At 37.6% G+C, this 18110-nt stretch overlaps 2 protein-coding genes across 3 annotated transcripts in view; one reads left to right on the forward strand and one right to left on the reverse strand.

Annotated features, from left to right (window-relative positions):
- fchsd2 (FCH and double SH3 domains 2) overlaps positions 1-11385 on the reverse strand; it is a 71927-nt gene extending 60542 nt beyond the window's left edge. The window contains exons 1-2 of the mRNA XM_026287035.1: positions 11074-11385; positions 8189-8286 (exon numbers count right to left, since the gene is read on the reverse strand). Coding sequence (XP_026142820.1) covers positions 8189-8286; positions 11074-11094 — 119 coding nt within the window. The 5' untranslated portion in view covers positions 11095-11385. The remainder of the gene's footprint in view (positions 1-8188; positions 8287-11073) is intronic.
- A 1135-nt stretch (positions 11386-12520) lies between these two features.
- Positions 12521-16539, forward strand: p2ry2.1 (purinergic receptor P2Y2, tandem duplicate 1). Of its 2 annotated transcripts, none has more exons than XM_026287036.1 (2): positions 12521-12639; positions 15015-16539. In XM_026287036.1, the coding sequence occupies exons 1-2, from the start codon at positions 12572-12574 to the stop codon at positions 16021-16023; spliced, it is 1077 nt and encodes a 358-aa protein (XP_026142821.1). In that variant the 5' UTR covers positions 12521-12571; the 3' UTR covers positions 16024-16539. The 2 variants fall into 2 exon arrangements, with proteins under 2 accessions (XP_026142821.1, XP_026142822.1); XM_026287037.1 differs by lacking the exon at positions 12521-12639 and adding an exon at positions 14134-14220.
- Positions 16540-18110: the final 1571 nt, after the last annotated feature.

The following is an 18110-nucleotide window of genomic DNA, read 5'->3' on the forward strand; positions in this document are numbered from 1 at the left end:
TTTTCAAGCAATTGTTCTTTTTTTGGGTGAACTATTCCTTTAAGCATGACTCAAATTTCTTAAAAAGATTTGGGAGACACTGTAACAAGGTTGCAGTTGTTTATACTAATTTATATATACAAAATGCTAAAAGACTAAATGACTTCCTAAGAAGAAATAATAAAACAGTCATAAACACAGTAAGAACATACAGATGGGAGAGTGACGTGTGTGTGTGTGTGTGTGTGTGTGTTCAGTCATAAACATATAAAACATAATCCAGAGGTCAGTAACCCTTAGATGACACAGTTTCCAAGAAAGATAACGTGTCGTGAACTATTTCTGGCCTAATATAATCATTAACCATTTTAACGATCTACTTACACTTTCTATTTGTTTTATCCAAACCATTTTTTTAAAGGAGAACCTCCTTCAGTGTATTTGTTTAAACCGGTTTAATCATCTAACAGATGGAAATGAAACATGATTTCAGGGATCATTCATGTCTGGATCGAAGAAAAAACAAAAAAACAAACCAGGACGATACACAGTAGTTTAATTCTCAAGGTTAAAGAGTCAAAACCACCGACTCCAAGCATGAGGACCGGTAATAGTGATGCTCGACTTGAACATCACTAACAAGAACAAGAGAGCAGGAGAGTTAAATACAGAGAATAATAAAAGTACAACAACAGGCCAAGACAAAGGGACGACAGAGATGAGATAAGAGAATCGATGGGCATTAGGAGGAGCGTTTTAGATCTCATTAAGAATGTCAGAGGCGTCTGAGCTATTGGGGAGAGGAGAGGAAGAGGTCAGAGGTCAGGGCCTTGTGTTTCACTTCCAGCTTTTCCAATTAGAGGCTGTTTGGGTGTGAGACCGATGTAATGATGTGTAACACAACACAGATGACCAAGTGTGTGTGTGAGAGAGAGAGAGAGATGTGACGTAATATTACTGAGTAATATTACACTCCAAAAGACAAATATATTTCTTAAAGAAAATGAAGCCTATTTTGAGGAACATTAAGATTGTTTTCAAGTTTGGGGTAGACAAGATTTTAATGTTTTTGAAAAATGTCTCTTCTGCTCACCAAGGATGCATTTATTTTATAATTGTGAAATATTATTAAAACTTAAAAACAGCTTAGGAAACTATTTATTTTAGTTATGAGCGTCGAAAACATTTTTGTTGGAGGACATGATCATTTTCTAGTTCTAGATTTACTGATTCAAATAAAGTCTAAAGATGCAGCATTCATTTGAAATAGAAAATATCATCAAAGACTTTACTATCATTTCTGTCATTTTTTTTAATTGTAGCGTACACTGTGACATTACTTTCAGGACAATAAAGCACACTTTGCCTAAAACTCAAGAAATATTACTCAAAGAGTAAAATATTTATATGCAAGGGATCGTTTAATTAAAAATGACTGCATTACAGTAGAGATAATCTCAAAAAGCACCACTTGAGATTCAGATAAAGAGGTTATAATGTCTTATGCATTGCAGTAAGGAATTTACTTATTTTACTACAAAAAAAAAAATCCTCAAATTGGCTACATTTTCTTTATTTTGCTGTAAACTATGTTTTCGTGACATTCAGGTGCATGTTTAAAGCATTTGGCTCACTTGATCTCTTTAAGAATTCATAAAGGTGTACGGTTGAATTTGCTTATGAACGCTGTGTTTGCGTGGGAGAACATGACTCTGGGTTAAAGTGAGCATGAGAGAATGTGAACTCCAGGGAGACGAGCATTACATCTCCTCCTTCCTTTATCAGCACCTCCTGCTCTCACATGCCTCCTCAAATTCCTTCATCCCCTTCTGAAAAACACCCATCATAATCTATAACATCACACACTGGCTCACTCTTCACATCCGAATCGGTTTTGCTCGCCTCACGTGTTGTAAAGCCTCCATCCTCACGACACAGTCTGAACTCTCCAGGAATTTGCACTGTTTTCCTTCCCAGATCATCGTCATCTACTTTTTCCCCACACCAAAGACTCAGAAGCGAGCACACACACAGCCAGGACAGAAGGCATGTCTGGGCCTCGTGCTCCTATTGTTCTACCGCTATAAAGACATCAGGGAAAGTGCTAGCATACAGATTCAAGGTGCCAGCTAAAGCAAGGATCACTATTGCTAGCATAACAACGTTTAGGAATTTGAACCCTCATAACGACTAAAATAAAAATCATTAAAGCACTATAAACTTGTGTGCTACATGGGTGTAAAGAGATCTACTTGTGGTGAAAACAGTAATATTATTGCAACTTCAAACTTCAAACTCAAATTTGAAAATGTAATTTATTTCTGTGATGCGCAGCTGAATTTTCAGCATCATTCCTCCAGTCTTTAGTGTCACAAGATCCTTCAGAAATCATTCTTATATTAAATTTTGCTGCTCAGGAATTATTTCGGGTTATTATCAGTGCTGAAAACAGCTGTGCTGCTTCATATTTAAGACATCTGAATGTGGCAAACTTTTTGAGTCATAATTTTACTGCATCATACAAAGCATCATAAAAGTAATAGATACAAATTGCTTGCTACTTTAGTTCTCTGAATTCATATAATGGCTTTGTATGAGGAACAGACATGATAACATAATAACAGACACTTTCCTCAGATTAATACTTAAAAAGACAGCTCACCCAAAAATACTTTTTTGTCCCCCACACAATGAAGGTCAATGGTGCCCAAGGCCACAGTACACAGACTTTTGTTTCATTCTATCTCAGGCACATTTTATTATGGATGTGTGCACTTTATTCGACATCTTTTGGACCATTCAACAGAAATGCATGTCCACCGCAATGATAATGCTTGAAAGAGCCAGGACAATTATTTCTGACAAATTCACCTGAAAAAAGAAAGTCATATACACCTAGGAAGCTTCAAAGGTGAGTAAAACAGGCAAATTTTCATTTTTGGGTGAACTCTGACGTCATCACATACATGTGCACACACTCCACAAACTCAGGATCAAAGCCTGAGTTGACAAAGAAAGTTGATGATCAGCATCATGGTACCAACAAAGCCAGATTGGAGAGGTTTGGTTGTCAACTCAAAACTAATCCTGTAACTCTGAATTTGTTCAGCCACCATCATGGTCCCGGCCCCTGAAGTCAGCGAGCAGATGCGTTTCACTGTTTGAGAATGCTGTTGAAAGAATGAAAAGGCTTTTCATGAAATACCTCTCTGATCAAATTAGCCTTGAGATTCGGGAGGCAGGCCGACTCAATTTCATTAAAGCCTTGGAGAGTTGTGGGCTTATGTGTATGGTTGTAAGAAAAGCTCATTCATTAAAGGATGATGGAGAGCATGATTTCTGTGCATTTGGATGATAGAGTTAATGCTCAGGTCAGATCTGATTCAGAAAACCCTGTGAGAACCTAACATAACAAGCCTACAGAACGCCTACATAATGAGCCTACAACAACCAAATTTTACATCAGTAGGTGCATTTACATGGACACTTTCTTTCTGTCTTTCGTGTCCTAGAGGTTAGAGAGTTTGACTCCTAACCCTAGGGTTGTGGGTTCAAATCTCGGGCTGGCAATACCTCGACTTAGGTGCATTTGAGCAAGGGTTAGGTCACCATACTTGGCTGAATGTCACCTCACTTTCACACTTTCTCACATAAATTCATTCTGATTGATGAATCCGAACGTACTTTACATGAACGCTAAATAAAGTGTTCAGGTTGATATGCGCATTTATGTGTCACAAGCTTCTGATTGGATTTACTCTTTTGACATGTGCACACTGCATGAAAATACAGAGTTTCCCGCTGTTTTACGGTTTACTGTTTTAAAAAGTGCACGTGATATTGATCTACTTCGGGTTCTAATTAGGGCGACGACCAGCACATGATCTGTTCTGCAGTGCTGCTTACTTTAGAAAAGGGATAAAGCACCCCTTACAATCCAATTGAAATTTATTCGGATCTGGCCAATTCAATTCAATTGAAGTGTTTACATGTGACTTCTTTTATTCTGATTGTGCTTCTAGTCCTATTGCGATCGGATTAGTAGTGTCCATGTAAACACAGCTAGTGGATGTGTCACAATTTAGCAATTTTTACCGGGAATTCACAGCAAACATGGCTTCTATATATATATATACATTTTGACTAAGGACAGACATTATTCCGTGGCTCTTCACCACTCTCTCGTGTAAATAACAGACTGCACACTCAAAGCGTCTTCTAGAAAAACAGTATAGTTGTCCTAGTGCCTCGTTGGTTCACAATGAATCAAACAGATCCAGTCAGAAGAGTCTTGATGGAACTCATTAGGGGTCTCATGCACAAAGCGGCTCCCTCAAAGCAACTATTTCTTCTCGCCTGGGTTGCTTTTTCCTTCTTTTTCATCTGCTCCATCCATCAGTTTATTGAACAACAACTCTTTTTCAACTCTAATATCACACAGGATTCCTCAGCTATTTCCCACAATCCCTCAGCTCCCTCCCATGTCTTCCTGTCGGCAGTATCAGGGCATCTCTGATTTAGATAAAGCCGCTCAACCGCTTCCCTTAGCAAATAATTTATCGCACACCATTTGTGCTATGGATATGAATGATTCCTCAAGTCATGTGAATAGGAGAGGTGTGTTATTTAGGGCTGAACAGTTAAGCAAAATAAAAATGAAATCACAAGGGTGATAAGATCGCAAAGAAATTATCTATTTAAATAAATATGCACATGAGCAACCCATGGACCAGTGTTTTCAGTGCTTCAGATCAGCTCACTGTAAATTCTGCACCACTTGAATTCATATTTACACGTGCTTTTAATGTGCATGTGAAAATGCAACATGCATTAAACTCTGAGAAAACTTATAAACCAGCTGTTGTCAACAAAAGAGAAGCTTTAAAGGCACAGAGCGGTTTTCTGTCAAAGCAAAAGCATGATGGTTTAACATTTGAAAATGAAGAAATTAAGACAGCCATACATATTAAAATACAGTTACATAATATTAGTGTTGTATATTATTTAGATAATAAGTAGCTATAACAACATGTATTACTATTATTATTATATTATACTTCATTTAAATATATTTAAAAATCACAAAATTTTCTGGAGCTTTTTGTTTATTGTTCTTTTTTAAAATCCAATTAAAAATAAAGATCACAAAGAAAAAAAAACAGAAATCACAATTGTTATTAGGTAAAGGCAAAATGGAAAAAAATGCACCTCTAATGCTATTATTTTTCTAAATACTTAGACCTTGGCAAAACTTGAGCCATATCTAAGTGCTGGAATCTCTTGAAGTTGGACTTTTTTGACCAATAGACAACAACTCAGAGAAGACTAGCCCAGAACATTTACCGTTGGCAGAATTGGACAGGACGTTCCCTCAACACAGTTAACCCAAGCTGAGTAACTCACACCAGTGTCTGCGCATTGGCAAACAGGTGAGCAACAGGAGAAATAAAAACCCAGACTACAGCAGAGCCCTTCATGTTTGGAGTTACTACTGACTCCAGTGTTCTGGTCTGGAAGAGTCAGCAACACTTCCCAGAATACACCATGAACTCACCACTGCCAAATATATCTGACACAGTGTGAGTGTGACTGTGCTGGAGTTCAACGGTAATAACATATCTGCTCCCGCGGCCGTCCTCTCGTCCTGTCTGAGAGATTACGCTCAGAGCATTAGTGCCAGTCGGTAAACAGGAAGATCAAACTCACAAGAGCAGCTCAATCAATCGGGCTCTTTGACTCCTGGCCGAGACATCGATTTATCCCTCTCGACCACCTTGAGAATGTTTGTGTGTGTGTTTGTCAGCACGAGTCAGACGGAGAAACAAAGAACAGAGGACAGAGATGTATTTCACGTTCAGAGAGTGAATAAAGTCCATAAAGTCACTTTTAAAAGCACGCAAGGATAACATATATGACATCGCAAGATTAATGTGTTGCAACAGATTATGCCGAGTTCACACTGCATGATTTTAGCCATGATTTTCACTCGCAGAGAGGATTTGCATTTGTAATATTCATCTCATGCTAGTCCACCCACTCAAATCGAAATCAATAGTCAATGCAAATTCACATGAACAACTTCAAACCGGTGCAAAATCTGCATGAGGAAATATTCAGTCCTTAAGCGAATTGCCTAACTGTGCACATTCCTATTGAAATGACTCGATTTACACCATGAAAATTGGCTAAACACCGGTAAATGAGAGCGTAAGTTTAGTCTTATTTGTTGGCTGAGCTTGTCTCAATGGGCTTTATCTGAAAGTACAGTCCACTTTGCATTAATTTAAAAGTCAACTCTGAAAATTATGGAAGACGGTTTCAGTAACAGAATTAAAAATAAAAAAGGTAATTGCACCTCATTTTAGAATTCAGACTTTTTTCCCCCTTGAAATTCCGAGTTTAGATCTCAAAATTCCAGTTTTACATCACACAATTTTGATTTGAAATTGCGAACTTATCTCTCGCAGTTCTGACTTTTAGCAATACAATGTATAAACTCACAATTGCAAATTAGCATCTCAAGCTCATATTTTGCTATTATCAGTTTACATCTTGCAGTTATCTGTCAGAATTGCAAGATAAAAAAAATCATAGCTCTAACAATCTCTTAAAAAATTCAGTGAGGAAACGGGCTCCTATAAAAACTATATTTTTCTCCTAATTTTCAGTGGACAGAAACTATGGTTTCTCAAAGTTAGACATGGTCTTGACTCGGACAGTACTGCATTCGTCTCTCACAGCTAATTTTCACATCAAATTGAAGGTAAAGTGATGTTTATACACTATTAGTGACATCAAACAATACTGCACAAATTACAACTTTTAAAACAGAGTTTTCAAATGGGGTTTAATGCTCCCCTTCCATCTTTGACTTAGGGCAAACAGAGATTCAAAATGAGCTTAGACAAAGTTTACAGGCCTCAGACAAAAGCAGATCAATGTTTCCTTGGCAGTTCTTCCTGCACATTAAACTGAGTATTTTCACGCCCTAAATAATTGCAAGCATCACCTTTAGACACGGCGTCTAGCCTGACTAACATTGGTGACGGGAAACAACAAGGCACCGCTAGCAGCAGCTAGAGAACTGCACATTCGGCAGGATTCCAGATGGTTAGCTGACTCACGGCGTGACTGACTTTCATGTCTCACTATTTTTTCTCTTCTTTTCTGCCTGTAGTTGGGGACAGCAGAAACACCAGCTGAAGGTCTTTGGCTATGAGGCGTAAAGCTATTAAAGTGTGCTGCGAGCTGTTCTCTCCAAAAATTCAAAGCTAGATGCTGGCAGAATTGACATGCAATAAAGTATGTCTTTTCTCCGAACATAAGGTATGACAAACAGACTACAAAATATAAGTGTGTACAGGAGGCCCTTCTATACTGTGAATAAAGGAAAAGCTACGCAGAATGACAGAGTGAGGCACCTGCAATACAAGTATTTATAAGTCGCTTTTAAGTGTAATATTCTCGAAAATGCAGTATGCAAACTTTTATTTTTATTTTTTATAATTTGCAATAAAAGCTGCAACTGCAAATTGTTTAGAAAAAATGTTTGAACACAATTATTAAATAGTTATTTTTTTTACGTTATTATTAAAAACGAACCCTAGTGGCACTAGGAATGACACATTCACCCTTAAATTAGACTAGTCTTTCATACAGGATCAACTAATTACTTGTAAAAACATGAGTTTAGCCCATTCTGACCCACTCTCACACGCTCTTTTGGAAACAAACATCTTTTCACACACCAAAATAGCCTCGGCAGCAGATTACGACTGCATTGCAATGTTTGTCTTCAGCTCCCTTGTGAGGGCATGCCACTGCCACTGTCAAATATCTTCTTAAACACCCGTAAGCATGTACAAACACATACAAGTAAAAGACAATTTGCATAAATTCCATGTCCAAGCGCAGCAGTTTTAACACGACTCCCTCCCCTGTTCTAAAACGGCCTGCAATCTCTTTTAAGAGAAGACAAGGAGAGAAAAAAAAGAAGAAAAAAGAGAAAGGCAGCAAAGTTATGACTTCCAGCTGTGGGAACGACTGGCCCTCGAGCAGGAAGTCCAAAGGAAATGCCTTCGTCACATCCCGCTCCTGTGTTCGTTCTTCAAAAATGGGGAGAATTCACTCTCTTTTTCTGCGGTCTGTTTTATTAGTTTGTTTTTTGGGATACGTGTTTGTCGTAGACTGATGTTTTTTTATGCCTTACCTCATATCTTCCAATAAATCACATTCTGTCTGGTGTTTGAGATGCAGGCGGCCGAGCTGCTCCGTATGCGTGTTCTTCAGTTCCTGTGTCACTTTTACCTGAAGAGCAGAAAACATCATTATAGGTGAGCAAGAGGATGGGACATGCCAGCTGCACAAACACACACAATGTCCCACATGAGCTCATTAATGTGTTTCCAGCTCCAGTCAACTGTACGAGACACGATGACAAATCATTCCAAACAACAAGAGCAGAATTCCCACTAATCAAACTCGAACAGAGCAGATGGACACAGATTTATGTTCGATTCCTTCTAGAAAAAAATACAGAATGCCACTCCACTGTCACAAGCACAATTAAAGCTCAAGACTGGGTCATTTTTAGATGTTAAAACTTCTTTTGGTCACAGTTTGGCATGCTGTCACTCAAAACATGGGCTCAACCAATGGCGTGAGTTTGGGGGCGGGACAATCTCACCAGCAGTGTTCAGGGAACCTGTTTTTTTTTGACATTCTCTGCCTGAAATGAACACACTTTAGCTTTAAACAGTTCTTATGTTAAACACTATAATGCTGCTCATCTTATGGTTTAGACTAATATAGATAGATATAGTTCTATAATGGTCTGACCTATAAGATGAGCAATAACACACCTGATCTATCTGACCTGGACTAGCAATGAAGAAGCTTTATGTTAAGTACTGTCTTTTTTTTTTTTTTTTTTTGTAGCATACAAAATAAAGTAAAGACGCATTATAACATCAACTGAAACAACTTAAAAAAATAAAAACTGCACCGAAATTGAACACAGATGTTTTAATTTTTCTGCTGACTTGGACATTTCTGAAGAGGCTTATCATCATGAAAGTAACACCGAAGTGTATAAAATGCCTCAAATGCTCCAAAAGCTTTAAAAAGTGAGAAATGTTTCAGAAACGTCTGAAAAGTTATTTTAACTGGATAAGATAAAATAATTATAACAAATTACAACAGATTATGCATTTTTATTATGAGAAAAATGTGTTATATTTATTTTTAGCATGACAATGGAATGGTTTCTAACACTAAAGGACACTAATCCTAATATTCAATATTATTTAATGATATCTAAAGAGATCATAAACTAAAAAAATGTTATAAAATATGCCAAGTTTATACAGTATCAAAAACAGGAGAATTCAAGAATTTCTATTTACTAATGCAAGTAATCAGCAAAGACACGTTTAAAATATTAGTATACCATGCTATTGAATAAGTTGCATGTTCATGCACCGCAGAATTCTGTCCGAAAATACACAGAGTTTATTTTCACTCTTAAAAATAAAGGTACCAAAGGGAGGTTTCGCAGTGATACCATAAAAGAACCACTTTCAGTCAACCACAAACTCATCTACATTATGGATGGCCTGAGGGAGAGTAAATTCTCAGTTTACTATTTCCTTAAATGCTCTTTAAACAATCAAGAGGAACACAATCTCCTCAATGTGTGGGAAACAAACATGGCTACAAAGAAGGTGCGATACTCAGCCAAGTAAAACCCAATGGGACCAGACCAATGAGCCCGGGCAGGTTGACTAATATCTGGGGAGACAGGAGTTCTCCACTTGCAGGTGAGGAGATAATTGGTTCTGTAACAACTCCCTAAAGGTTAAAGGCAAGGAGGATGGAAAATAATACAGAACGCCTGGCATCCAACCCTACCAGCATCAGCATCAGCAGGACACAACATCACACCATAACACACGGTTTGACAGCCGCCTGCATGGCTCTCGTCAACGCTTTGAGCTGTACAGGTGAAGCATTATTACTCCGAGAAGGAGGAGACTCAACAAAACAGCACATTTTCCAGGCATTTACTCAGGTCTTTATGGAAATATATCCAAACTGATGCCAGACACAGATCAGATATTTTGTATGAAGGGCACATTTACTATCTTGACCAGCACATTTAACCTTTGCTTTACACAAATCATTTACTGCAGCCTATCCAGTGTCCTGCATATCTACAGAAAGAGCCAGACGTCATTTATTGTCCATTCAAAAGAGAGGAAACAGTGTGACCACGACCAGAGCAAACGCATCTTTGTTTAATATTTGCATTTTAAAACGTCGTTTAGCGAAAATAAGAGGGTTATTGTTGGGTAAACGTGTGCTACATGCTATCTGCCTTCCTTCACAAGACAAAGCAACTGCAAAGAGTCAGACGTCACCTTTAAGGATTTCACACTCCCATGCAATGCTTTGATTATTAGAATGCATAAATGTGTGCAGAATGATAGGAATACAATGGTTTTGCGTGGATATTTCACATTCCTCCATGCAGCCTGTGGGACATGAGTTTGTAACGCAACACCTCTGCTGTCACCTCATAGAGAGACAGTAAAACATCTTTCTGTAGGATTTATGCATTTAAACGCATTTTTCCTCACATGTGCATGATATTTGGACACATTTAAGCAGGATGTGTAACACAATGTCAAATTTCAGGATGGGAGAAATGATCGGTGATCCCTTTATTTGACAAAAGCGTGGTGACTCGGAACAATCTGAGGAAAAATACACCAAACAAGACGACCTATAGCTGCACGGTTCAACCGTTATCTGAGAACAAACCCGCCTCAAACACTCATCTATCACCTCTGGGAAAATATCTGCTGAATTTAGGGATTATTCGCGAGCACTGCTGCTTTAAAAACAACAATACAACCAAAACCGCTCGAGAAAACTATTGATGCATTGTTTCCGTTACATATAAAAACTGATACATTGTTTCAAAACAAACCGCGGCTGGATACAAAGTTGCAACTTCGGGACAATGCAACAAATCACATTAAAAAAAAACACACACACACACACACACACGCTGTTCCAACGCTGGGTTCTTACCTTTCTTGGCGGAGGCTGCATGTTTGAACATTGGCGCACAAATGAAGTAAAATCCCAAAGAAATGATTCCCAGAGCGATCGGGATGGTTGATTGAGAAAAAGGGGATCAGATTGGGATTCGGGTCTGAATTCAGACGGCCATGATGAAGCAAGTCCAGTCGGGCAGACGCTCAACAAACACTGCGGATCAGGGGAGAAAGTAATGAAAGAGAGAATGTGGCTCCAAAGATGAGTCTCCAACCATGAAATCCAGCCCAACAGCGCCCCGGACCGGACACACCGAACCCAACTGTTCGGACCTTACTACGGGGAAGGCTTAGCTCATGAATATTAATTACGTAACGGGACGTTCGCTCATTAGGCGAACCTGATTGGCTCGGGAAGGCGCTTGGGCAACGGTCAGCTGGTTATTTGAATATTAATGAAGTTATGTGATTGGACAGTTCAAGAATGCGCCAACGGCGAATGGAGTTCATATCATAAACTAGGCCTTTGCCATAGTAAATTTGGTACATTTCGCAATCCTAATCATTCTTTGTAGAAAACAATTTTTTTTTTTTTTATTTACTTCCGACAGAGTTGCAAAATTAATTATCGACTGTAGAATTCGGTAAAAATAGATATCAAATGTCCGTAGCATCAACATTAATAAAGCCACTGAATATGCAGGAGTGAACATGAAGCTACTTTTTTGATTTATCTTGGAATGTGCCATAAATGTTCTGAAACTTGTGTCTTGTGTATTTGCAACAATGATCATATAAAATCATATTTAAATTCACTGGATGTTACAAGATGATGCATAACAATAAACAGATCTAAGAATCTCTTCAACCTCCTATTTATTTCCAACAGAGAGTGATTTTATTCTTTTGACTTTGACAATGTAAATCTCTGAATAGGCTGGGCCTAGTTGTTACAAGGGAAGAAATTAATGCAAGTACAGTCAAAGCTACTACTCAGATTTTACTATGACTATTTCTACATGGTGAACATGAAATAATTCCAGTGGAAGTCTCAAGGGAATTATATTTAGCTAAAAATGTATGACACAAATTAAGTCTGTCTTATATTTGAGCTTTTTCTTTATCTAGATGCCAGTTCTGCTCAATTTAGATATCAACCAACTTTATGAAGTGCATCCTGGGACACTTTTGAAGCATCTATTGATTGTAGGCCCATCCTTTACACTCGTCTGATCAATCCTATTTTATCTTTTTAAAGAAATATATACATAATCTGCCTCTTAAAGTGTCCATTTTAAGGTTTTTAAGATCATGAGAAACATAAATTCAGTCAAGTGTGCACAAACATTTGTTGTACGTGCAGAGACTGACCGCATAAAGTTTAGCTCAGGTTCATAACTCTGCTTACTAAGGGTAATAATTAATATAGTATTGTTAGGCAAGTAAAACAGCAATCGCACACCTTGAGGTTCTTTCTTTCCTTCGCAGTAACAGAGTCACAGAGGAAGGATGACGGACCTCGTGTAAATCTGATGAAACTTATTTCGTCCTTGTATTGGAACTGTGAAGGTCTCAGATCATTTCAAACTGAGAGGAACAGGTCAGTACAAAGCCTTACTGTTTTCTTTTGCATTCACTTCATTAGGTTCTGTCAGTGTGTAAAATATTTTGTTGTATTTGTACTGTAAAAACAGTTTGTCAGAAACCCATCAGGAAGCAATATGCCTCATCATGTGTTAACATCTAAAGTATGGTTTTATTCAGTCTACTGTATATACTGTACAAAGTCAGCCTGATTACTTTAGACAACATATTTGAAGAACATAAGGTATAACTTAAAACAGAATGATCAAAAGCTCACTACTAAGAATTTAATACCATTTATTGTAAAACATATATACGAATGAATTTCCAGTTTCTTTTGGGTTGTGTGAAATTCTCTTCACTGTACTGTTGGGCAAGACATTAATTATTGATAATAAGCATACGCCTTTCTCCTTTGCCAAACTCTTCAGGGTTCTCGCCAAGGGCACTATTCTGAAACATGTAAAAATGCAAAGCATGCTGTAAAAAAAAAAAAAAAAAGTATTCAGTATTATTGATTTGAAATAGATTACTGAAACATAATCTTGATAAACAGATGTGATTTCAGTTTTAACCTTAAAGAATTAGTTCACCCCCCAGGCCAGCCAAGATGTAGATGAGTTTGTTTCATCATCCGAATCAACATTGACTTATATGAATCAACATTGACTCAAAATTTGTGCTGGGATGACTAGGCAGGAACTGTAAAATAAACTTGGTTACGGGAAATATGTCTCTGGCAGTGATAACAACAACTTTATGAGTTGTTGAGGTAAAGTTCACCCCAAAATGAAAATATGCTGAAAATACTCCTCAGGCCATTTTTTCATTTTTTCATCAGAACAGATTTGGAGGAATGTAGCATCCCATCACTTGCTCACCAATGGTTACTCTGCAGTGAATGGGTGCCGTCAAAATGAGAGTCCAAACAGCTGATAAAAACATCACAATAATACACAAATAATCCACACCACTCCAGTCTATCAATTACTATCATGTGAAGTTAATAGGTGTTTGTTTATAAATTAAAAAAATCAAGTTTTATTTATTTATTTTTATTCCAAAAAAATGTGCTTCCGAAAAATGAGTCCTTAAGCCATACTATTGCTTCCTCCAGTCAGAAGGATGTCTCATCTGAAATAAAGTAATGAGAAATATTCACAGATTAAACACCATTTACAAGTGAAAAACAGGTCTTTGGACTCTCTTTCTGACGGCACCTATTCACTACAGAGGATCCATTGGTGAGCAAGTCAAGTAATGCTATATTTCTCAGAATTTGTTCCCATGACCAAACAAACTCATCTATATTTTGAGTTAGCATGAGGGTGAGTACATCTTAAGGCACATTTTAACTTTTGGGTGAGCTATTCCTTTAAACCTCCCTCGCGTTAGCCATGCTGTGTGAAGCTTCCATAATGATTGACATATTATTGGCTGAGGCTGTGGCCTATGAGAGCAGGCTGAGGCATGTAAACACACCCACAGCGGATACAGTGCATGCAGAATAAACAGGCAGAGGTAAAGCAGGTCTATATAGGTATGCAAACTGAAGGGAGGCACAACTGTTGCTGAAGGAACCACTGAAAGTATCTGTGTGAGTTGCTTTTAATTTTATATGTGTAAATGATTATTCTTTAACATCAGGATTAAATGCATTGCTATTTGTTATCATTAAGTTTTTTAATGAGCTTGCATTGTAAAATGATTGTCAATATTTAATAATAAAAAAGAAATAAAAATCAATCTAAATAGAGAGCAACTAAATTATGCATTCATAAAAATCCCAATCTGTCTGCTTAACATAAACCTGTCAAGATGTCTAATAGCTTTTGTTTAGTAATTTAAGTTACATCAAATTTCATTAGACGCAGATATATCTATAACAAACATTGGACGATGTTCTGAGGAAATTCTTAGTGAGTTCTTAGCTACTTTATGGCTGTATTCAGTGCACTGATCGATATGTGTTTGTCTGTGTAATTAATTCAAGAACGGTTTAAAGGGGTTTGTGATGACCAGAACAAGCATGTAGTGCAACTTTAAAAGCTCAATTCTGCATTTGGCTTTGGAAAACAACTGGGAAAAACTCATTTAACAACAAAGTACAAGAAACACCTGTATACTGTTAGCTAATGCATGCTGATGTAAAAAAAAAAATGTTTTATATAATGTCTATCAAAATTCTAACTTAAATGCACAACAGCTAGGTTTATATATTTTCCAGCAATAAATCCATGAATCAACCTCCTTCATTTTAACTAATTAAATATTGCTTGTTTGACAGATTTTATATATATGTACTTTGTATATGTTACCCCTCAGTCCTGAATTTCATATTGCATTCTTCAGATATGATTGATTTCATTGTCTTTATCTGATCTGTTTCAGAATGGCAATATTTAACAACACCACCACAACTAACATCAGCGACCGTTATCAATGTAAGATAGAAGAGAACTTCAAGTACATTCTCCTCCCGGTGAGTTACACTCTGGTGTTTGTGTTCGGTCTGGGGTTGAACATCACGGCCATGTACGTCATCCTGTTTCGCACCAAACACTGGAAGCCCAGCACCATCTACATGATCAACCTCAACGTCTGCGACACGCTTTACGTCCTCACCCTGCCGTTCCTCATCTACTATTACGCTGATAAGAACGACTGGCCGTTCGGGGAGGTGATGTGTAAGCTGATTCGCTTTCTCTTCTACACAAACCTCTACGGAAGCATCCTCTTCCTCAGCTGCATCAGTGTGCATCGCTTTTTAGGCGTCTGTCATCCGGTGCGCTCTTTGTCCTGGATGAACGGCCGGCGTGCTCGTATGGTTTCTGTGGGAATATGGGTGATCATTCTCATCTTACAGGCACCGATTCTTTATTTCTCCAGGATGAATAATAACAGTGACATGAAACCGCAATCAATGGTTTGCTATGACACCACAAGCAAGGTGCTCTTCAATGACTTTATTGTTTACAGCTCGGTGGTGATGTTCCTGCTCTTTGTCATACCGTTCGGAGTGGTGCTGGTCTGCAACGGCCTGATGGTGAAGAAACTTCAGGAACCTGGTATTGGTGGAGGTCCAATGTCACAGCGCTTTAAGCAGAAGTCGGTGAAGATGATTATTATTGTGCTTCTGGCTTTCGTGTTGTGCTTCTTGCCTTTCCATGTGAACCGTAGTATATACTACACCTTCCGTTACCTGGACAAACATGTGAGCTGCTCGATGCTGGAGGCTGCCAGCATGGCCTACAAGGTCACACGACCTTTAGCCAGCGCCAACAGCTGCATCGACCCCATCCTTTACTTCATGGCAGGACAGGGCTTCAAAAGCAGCATCAAGAACAAGAAAAGTAAATCAAGATATGAAAATAGGAAAGCACCCTCGACCTCTTTATAGTGTGCTCGAAGGAAAACAAATGTACCTGTGCTACTTATGACTGCTTTTGGGCTCCAGGGTCACATTTTATAGAAGGTGAAGGACAGTACTGCTATATATATATCTGCTCTTTGACCAGAGAACGTGCTGCACTCTATTCATGCTGCATAATGGTGGTGAAGTTATAAAACCCGCTTCAGTTTAGGGATCTTGCAAACTGGGAATATAGGTTAATTAAGTGTTTATGAAAAGGTGTGTCAGGACTGTTAGTATCAGCACAACAGTAATTCACTAACTCGTTGGAATTTGGTTCAGTTCCAGGAAACAAAATCAGAGAGAGCTGTCTTAACATGCCTTTGATGGGATCAGAGAGTTAAGACGTTTATCGTCAACTTAAACTAAAACTCGAAGTAAAAATATAGAACACTAAAGCTGAAACAAATAAATATTCAAATAAATATTAGATAAAAATCTTCATGTCACCTTGGGGATTAAATGCTTCATTTGAAATACTACTAAATCTTTTTTAAACTAAAACTAAATTAATGCTAGAGATATTTAAACATAATATGAATAAAACATAAAATTAAATTAAAACTATAGATAAAGAAAATATAAAAGAAAAGTTAATTCATAATATTATTACTATAACACTACATTAAAATAAGACTAAGTCCGTCTTCAATTCAAACAACATTACATTTCCGAATCTAAAAAAGAAGATTAATTAACAACGATATGGATAGTAAAGGAGAGGTTGAACATGGATAACATTTAATTTGAGGTCTAATTGTTTAAAGGGGTGATCTGTTGCCAATTTTCCATAAGTTGATATGATTCTTTAGGGTCTTAATTAAAGTTTATTTGTATAGTGCTTTTTATGATACAAATCATTGCAAAGGAACTGTACAGAAAATTAAGTTTCTACAATATTTAGTAGTAGCTTATCAGTGGTGACCGTCAGTTTATGTGCATTTGACAGAAATGTACAGAAAAATCAATCAAAGATGTTACAAAACAGATGATGAACACTATTAACAGCAACTATTATATGATGCAATCACACTTATATCAAAATTTGGTAGTTTTGTTAATCCCGTGGCAAAACAGAGAAACAAATAGAGTCATAATTAGCGTAGCTACCGTTCCAACCAAATACAAGATCATGAGATGCATTATTCGAATGCTTGGCAAAGGGATGTGTTTTTAATATAGATTTAAACAGAGAGAGTGTGTCTGAACCCCGAACATTATCAGGATGGCTATTCCAGAGTTTGGGAGCCAAAACCGAAAAAGCTCTACTTCCTTTAGTGGACTTTGCAATCCTAGGAACTACCAAAAAAAAACAGCGTTTTGTGACCTTAGGGTGCGTGATGGGTTGTAACGTGGTATAAGGCTAGTTAGGTACGCAGGAGCTAAACTATTTATGGCATTATAGGTAAGTAATGATAATTTTTTTAATCTAATACGGACCTTAATAGGTAGCCCGTGCAGAGATTTTAAAATTGGGGTAATATCATCATATTTTCTTGACCTGGTAAGGACTCTAGCCGCTGCATTTTGGACTACCAGTTGCTTGTTTATTGAAGATGCAGAACAACCACCTAGAAGTGCATTACAATAGTCCAGTCTAGAGGTCATGAATGCATGAACTAGCTTTTCTGCATCAGAAACAGACAACATGTTTTGTAGCTTGGCAATGTTTCTAAGATTGAAGAATGCTGTTTTTGGAACATGGGAAAGTTGCAGTCTAATTTAACACCCAGATTTCTGACTGTAGAGGAAGTAAGAGTACATCTGTCTAGTTGCAAATTGCAATCTACGAGATTCTGTGTAGTGTCTTTTGGTCCAATAAGTAGTATCTCTGTCTTATCCGAATTTAATAGGAGAAAATGATTGGTCTTCCAATCTTTTACATTTTTAATACTCTCTGTAAGCTTTAATAATATAGAAGTTTAATCTGGTCTCGTTGAGATATATAGCTGAGTATCATCAGCATAACAGTGGAAACTAATCCCGCATTTTCTAATAATATTACCAAGGGGCAACATGTTTATTGAAAATAGCAGAGGACCTAGGACAGATCCTTGTGGCACTCCATGTTTTAA

Source organism: Carassius auratus, chromosome 18, assembly GCF_003368295.1.
Source record: "Carassius auratus strain Wakin chromosome 18, ASM336829v1, whole genome shotgun sequence".
NCBI classification, from domain to species: domain Eukaryota; kingdom Metazoa; phylum Chordata; class Actinopteri; order Cypriniformes; family Cyprinidae; genus Carassius; species Carassius auratus.

Excerpts from the sequence above, each read along its gene's own strand:
- p2ry2.1 (XM_026287036.1), top strand. The coding sequence starts at position 12,572 with ATGAAACTTATTTCGTCCTTGTATTGGAACTGTGAAGGTCTCAGATCA. Across the intron at positions 12,640-15,014 it reads TTTCAAACTGAGAGGAACAG|AATGGCAATATTTAACAACA; the intron begins GTCAGTACAAAG and ends GATCTGTTTCAG.